At 45.0% G+C, this 7,073-nt stretch overlaps 1 protein-coding gene across 1 annotated transcript in view; it reads left to right on the forward strand.

The window, feature by feature from the left end:
• LOC111957855 (collagen alpha-1(XXVI) chain-like) overlaps nt 1–7,073 on the forward strand; it is a 30,914-nt gene that overhangs the window by 8,040 nt on the left and 15,801 nt on the right. Inside the window, exons 5-6 of the mRNA XM_070436991.1 lie at nt 6,465–6,542; nt 6,914–6,966. Coding sequence (XP_070293092.1) covers nt 6,465–6,542; nt 6,914–6,966 — 131 coding nt within the window. The remainder of the gene's footprint in view (nt 1–6,464; nt 6,543–6,913; nt 6,967–7,073) is intronic.

The following is a 7,073-nucleotide window of genomic DNA, read 5'->3' on the forward strand; positions in this document are numbered from 1 at the left end:
GTCTCTATAGCCACTGCAGCTGCTAACAGCTACCATGGTCTCTTATGGCAGCAGGTGCTAACAGCTACCATGTGTCTCATATGCACTGCAGCTGCTAACAGCTACCATGGTCTCTATGGCCACTGCAGCGCTAACAGCTACCCATGTGCTCTATGGCCACGTCAGCTGCATAACATCTACAATGGGTCTCTATGGCCACGCAGCTGCTAACAGCTACCAGGGTCTCTATGGCCACGCAGCTGCTAACAGCTACCAGGGTCTCTATGGCCACGCAGCTGCTACAGCTTACCATGTGTCTCTATGGCCACTGCAGCTGCTAACAGCTACCATGTGTCTCTATGGCCACTGCAGCTGTAACAGCTACCATGTGTCCTCTATGGCCACGCAGCTGCTAACAGCTACAGGGTCTCTATGGCCACGCAGCTGCTAACAGCTACCAGGGTCTCTATGGCCACGCCAGCTGCTAACAGCTACCATGTGTCTTCTATGCCCACATGCAGTCTGTCTAACAGCTACCATGGGTCTCTATGGCCACTCCAGCCACTGCAGCTGTTACACTAATTTAATTCATGCGATCTCTAATTTCACAAAAGATATACCTATTCTAGACTTTGAACTGAAAATATCAATACGTGGATTAATTCATACCAGGACTGGTATCCAAAGACATACCAGTAACTCTTTCCAGGATGACCTTGTGATGGTGACTAGAAGGGTACAGACAAGGCAACAAGATTAATCTGCCATAATTCAACACCGGGGGCAGTAACAGGCTGACTGGGTTACCAGTAAATTTGGCCAAGCTGCAAAGTAAAAGGTTAAGGTTAGGGCATAGGCATGAAGGTTCAGCAGCGTGGGTGGAGTTAAATAGGGTTAAGATTAGGGGTTTGAGATTAGGGTTTAGATTAGGGTTAAGATTAGGGTTAAGATTAGGGTTAGATTAGGGTTAAAGATAAGGGTTTAAGTTTAGGGTGGGTCTTGTGGTCTACATCTGGTCGTGGAGAGGAGAGAGGGAGAGGATAGGAGGGAGAAGGAGAGGATGAGGAAGAGGAGAGGAGAGAGAGGGAAGGAGAGGAGAGGAGCGGAGAGGAGAGGAAGGAGGAGAGGAGAGGAAAGAAAAGAGAGGTTTTTTGGCTGTGTTAACTGCTGAGCCAGCTGCGCTGTACAATCATAGCTGCTTTGTAAACTGTCAGCACAGCCAGTCTGCTTTGGAAACTCAGACAAGCCAGGAGCCAATCCAGGCTCGTATAGAGAGGGATGAGGACGAAGGCCTCTGCCACACCATAGCCCTCATGAATGTGGCTCGAGGGAACATGCAGCAGCAGCTGTAATTAGTTCACAGACGGACCGGATGCTTCCAACCATGCGCTTAGCTAGTTTTAGTTAAGTGTGCTGGCTTGGGTTGGTGATGTTCGGGTTAACGCTCACGTTAGGGGGAAGAGGAAGGGATCGGATTTAGACTAACACAGAAAACTAATTACACACCTCATACCACAGGACACAATACACACAGGACAACACGATACTAGACAGGGCAACACATTACTAACCCAGGAACACACAGATAGACAGGACAAACACATACAAGACAGGACACTACATACTAGACAGGACAACAACACACTAGAGCAGGACAACATCACACTAAGACAGGACAACCCCATACTAGACAAGGACAACATATACAACACGAGGACGAACACATACTAGACAGGAAACCACAATACTAGAACAGGACACCACATAACTAAGACAGGACACCCATACAGACAGGACAGACACAAAATACACGACAGGACAACACACTACTAGACAGGATCTACGGCATACTAGACAGGACACACATACTAGAACAGGACAATACATACTAGACAGGACACCACATACTAGACAGGAACAAACACATACTAACAGGAACAACACATATACTTAAGAAAAAAAAAAACCCCCCCCAGGAACAAACAACACATACTCAGACAGGAACAGCAACATACAGACAGGACAACACATACTAGACAGGACAACACATAATATGACACGGACGACACTACTAGACAGGACGACACATACTAGACAGACTACACATACTTAGAACAGGACAAACACATACAGACAGGACAACACATACATGCACAGGAACCAACACATTACTAAGACAAGGACAAGCACATACTAGACAGAACAACACATACACACAGGACAACACATACTAGACAGGACTACAACATAACTAGACAGCGAACTAACACATACTAGACAGGAACCACATACACACCGGACAAACACATACTAGACAGGACAACACATACTAGACAAGGACAACACATACTAGACAGGAAACACATACACACAAGGACAACACATCACTAGACAGGACACACATACTAGACTAGGCAACACATACACACAGGACTAACATACAGGACTACAACATACTAACAGGACAAACATATACTAGACAGGACAACCACATACTAGACAGGACAACACATACTAGAAACAGGACACACATACTATACAGAACAACACATACACACATACAACACATACTAGACAGGACAACAATACTAGATCAGGACAGACACATACACACAGACAACACATACTGACAGGAACAACAACATTACTAGACAGGACTACACATACTAAGACAGGACTAACACATACTAGACAGGAAAACACATACTATGACAGGAACAACACATACACCCCCAGGACAACCTACTAGACAGGACAACAATACTAGAACAGACTAAAACATACTAGAACAGACTACACATCTCGACAGGACAAACACCATACTAGACATGACCAAACCACATACACACAGGACAACACTATACTAGACAGGACAACACATACTAAGACAGGACAACACATACTAGACAGGACAACACATACACACAAGGGACAACACATACTAGACTAGGAACACACATACTAGACAGGACAACACATACACACAGGAACTAACACATAAGGACTACAACATACTAGACAGGACAACCATATACTAGACAGGACACACACATACCTAGACAGGACAACACATACTAGACAGACAAAACACATACTAGACAGGACAACACATACTAACAGGACACCACATTTTATTTTTATTATTTCTATTTAACCTTTATTTAACCAGGTAGGCAAATTGAGAACACGTGGCTCATTTACAATTGCACCTGGCAAGATACAAGCAAAGCACAGTTCGACACATACAACAACACATAGTTACACATGGAGTAAAACAAATATAGTCAATAATACCAGTGAAAAAAAAAATAAACAGTCTATATACAATGTGAGGCAAGTGAGGTGAGATAGGTGAGGTAAAGGCAAAACAAATATATGTATAAATAAATAAAATAAATAAATAAAAAATATAAGGCCATGGAGGTATGAAGTGAAATACAACACAGCAAGTCAAAAAAATAAACTAAAAAATCAAAAACCTGAATGGTTGGTTTGCAGCGGAAGAAAGTGCAAAGTGAGACCAAGAAAATGAATGGGGTGCAAGGAGCAAAATAATTAATAAAATAAATACAGTAAGGTAAGAGGTGGGTTGTTTGGCTAAATTGAGAATGTTATGTCAGGTGCAGTAATCTATGAGGCGTGCTGACAGCTGTACTTAAAGTAGTGAGGGAGATAGGTGTTTTCCAATTTCAGAGATTTTGTACTAAACATACTAACAGGACAACACATAACTAGACGGACACCACATAACTAGACACTGGACACGCATACTAGACAGGACGACACATATCTAGACAGGACTACACATACGACAAGGACAAAACATACTAGACAGGACTACACCACTAGACAGGATCGCATATAGGTCAATAGAAATGTACCTCAGTGATAAGTACTTTACCCTAGCAGTTTACCCTAGCATTTACCCATCAGAGTTTACCCTATCAGTTGCCCTGAGCAGTTTACCCTAGCAGTTTACCTAGCAGTTACCCTGGCATGTTTACCTCTACGCAGTTTACCCTAGCAGTTACCCTTATCAGTTTGCCTAGCATTTACCCTATTCAGTTGCCCTAGCAGTTTACCTAGCAGTTTAACCCTAGCAGTTTTACCCTAGCATTTGCCCAATGGCAAGTTGCCCAGCAGTTACCCTAGCAGTTTACCCTAGCAGTTTACCACTGAGCAGGTTGCCCCTAGAAGTTTAACCTAGCAGTTTGCCCTAGCATTTACCCTAGCAGTTTGCCCTAGCAGTTTGCCCTAGCAAGTTTGCCCTAGCAGTTTACCTAGGCAGTTGCCCTAGAAAGAGTTTACCCTAGCAGTTTACCCTAGCAGCTTTACCCTAGCAGTTTACCCTAGCAGTTTTACCCTGGCAGTTTAACCCTAGCAGTTTACCCTAGCAAGTTTTACACCCTATCAGTTTGACCTGACGCAGTTTACCCCTATCAGTTTGCCCTAGACAGTTTACCTAGCATTTACCCAGCAGTGTTACCCTAGCAGTTTGCCCTGGCAGTTTGCCCTAGCAGTTTACCCTAGCATTTACCTAGCAGTTTTACCCAGCAGTTTGCCCGCTAAAGTTACCACCTAGCAGTTTGCCTACAGTTTACCCTAGCAAGTTTTGCCCCTATCAGTTAGCCCGTAGGGCAGTTTACACTAGCAGTTTACCCTAGCAGTACCTCTAGCATTTGCCCTAATGCAGTTACCCTAGCAGTTTACCCTAGCAAGTTTACCCTAGCAATGTTTGCCCAGAAGTTTAAACCTAGAAGTTGCCCTAGCGTTTACCCAGCAGTTTGCCTAGCAGTTTGCCCTAGCAGTTTGCCCTGCAGTTTACCTCTAGCAGTTTTGCCCTAGAAAGTTTACCCATAGCATTTTTGCCCTGGCAAGTTTGCCCTAGCAGTTTACCCTAGCAGTTTACGTCCTAGAGTTTACCCTCAGCCAGTTGCCCTAGAAGTTTAAACAAACTAGCAGTTTGCCCTAGCAGTTTACCCTAGCAGTTGCCCTAGCAGTTTTGCCCTGAGCAGCTTACCCTAGCAGTTTGCCCTAGCACGTTTGCCCTAGCCAGTTTACCCTAGCATTTTACCTTATCAGTTTACCCCTAAGCAGTTTGCCCTAGCAGTTTACCCTATGCAGTTTGCCCTAGCAGTTTGCCCTAGCAGTTTTACCCTACAGTTTGCCCCTAGAAGTTTACCCTAGCGTTTGCCCTAAGCAGTTTGCCCTAGCAGTTTGCCCTAGCAGTTACCTAGGCAGTTTTTGCCCTAGAAGTTTACCCTAGCACGTTTGCCCTAGCAGTTTTACCCTAGCATTTTGTTTGGACCCTAGCAGGTTTGCCCTATGCAGTTTGCCCTAAGCAGTTACCTAGCAGTTTGCCCGTAGCAGTTTGCCCTAGCAGTTCCTAGCAGTTTTAACCTTAGCAGTTTACCCTAGCCGTTTGGCCCTAGCAGTTTTACCCCTCAAGCAGTTTTACCCTAAGCAGTTTGCCTAGCAGTTTACCCTAGCAGTTTTGCCTAGCAGTTTCCCTAGCAGTTTTACCCTAAGCAGTTTGCCCCCTAGCAGTTTTACCCTAGCAAGTTTACCCTAGCAGTTTACCAGTCATTTGCCTATCGCACGCAGTTTTTACCCTAAGCAAGTTTACCCTAAGCAGTTTCGCCCTACAGTTTACCCTAGCATTTACCCCTAGCAGTTTGCCCCTAGCATTTCACCCTCAGCAGTTTTACCCTAAGCAGTTTGCCCTAGCAGTTTACCCTACGTTTTAACCTAGCAGTTTTTGCCCTAGCAGTTTTGCCCAGAAGTTACCTAGGTTTGCCCTAGACCCTAGCAGTTTACCCTAGCAGTTTACCCTAGCAGTTTACCCTAGCAGTTTGCCCTAGCAGTTTACCCTAGCAGTTTACCCTAGCAGTTTACCCTAGCAGTTTACCCTAGCAGTTTACCCTAGCAGTTTGCCCTAGCAGTTTACCCTAGCAGTTTGCCCCAGCAACACCCACACACACACACAAATACACACACACACACAGAGACAGACACACACACACTACAAGGGGGAAGTGTTGGGTCAAACTTTAATGAAACGCCATTGAGGATTTTACAGCAGTGGTACAACAGTGGAGGCTTCTCAGAGGAGGAAGAGGAGGACCATCTTCCTCAGTACATTTCATAGAAATAAAAAATTGTAAACATTTAAAAAGTAATTCCTTTTTAGATAAAACTATACTAAATATATTCACGTCACCAAAATAATTGATTAAAACTCACTGTTTTGCAATTAAACTCTACAGTAGACTCAACAGCACTCTGTAGGGTAGCACCATGGACAGCTAGCTTCCGTCCTCCTCTGGGTACATTGATTTCAAATGAGAGTATCATGTAGTAGCCTAAACCTACCGCTGTTACATTGAGCTGGATGAATGGAATATGAATGACAGTCATCCAATATGCTGTAATAGAAATTAAACATCACCGACCGCCACTGCTTTTCTTCTTTGTGTTTTAATCAGAGGAGACCCCTCTTACGCCAACTCTTCCTCACTTCGTAGCTGGCCCTCCCGGTCCACCTGGTCCCCTTGGACCCCCAGGTATAACTTCATTTATGTGTGTATAAGTATCCGTGTCCCTGCAGGTGTGTGTCCCTGCAGGTGTGTGTCCCTGCAGGTGTGTGTCCCTGCAGGTGTGTGTCCCTGCAGGTGTGTGTCCCTGCAGGTGTGTGTCCCTGCAAGTGTGTGTCCCTGCAGGTGTGTGTCCCTGCAGGTGTGTGTCCCTGCAGGTGTGTGTCCCTGCAGGTGTCCCCCCCTACAGGTGTGTGTCCCTGCAGGTGTGTGTCCCTGCAGGTGTTTGTCCCTGCAGGTGTGTGTCCCTGCAGGTGTGTTTTTATCAGTGTTTTTCTCTCTAAGAACTACAAGTACCATCAACATGAATATGTTCTGGAACTGTTTCTGTGACATCACAGGTCCCCCTGGACCAATCGGCCCAGCAGGAGTCCCAGGTCTCCCAGGGCGAGACGTGAGTACCAAATAGTCTAGTATAATGTCAGAGATGTTACTATGGTCAAGGTCAGGGTGACATTACATAGTAGAGATGTTACTATGGTCAAGGTCAACATTACATAG

The sequence above is a fragment of the Salvelinus sp. IW2-2015 genome, linkage group LG4p (assembly GCF_002910315.2).
Source record: "Salvelinus sp. IW2-2015 linkage group LG4p, ASM291031v2, whole genome shotgun sequence".
In the NCBI taxonomy this organism is placed as follows: domain Eukaryota; kingdom Metazoa; phylum Chordata; class Actinopteri; order Salmoniformes; family Salmonidae; genus Salvelinus; species Salvelinus sp. IW2-2015.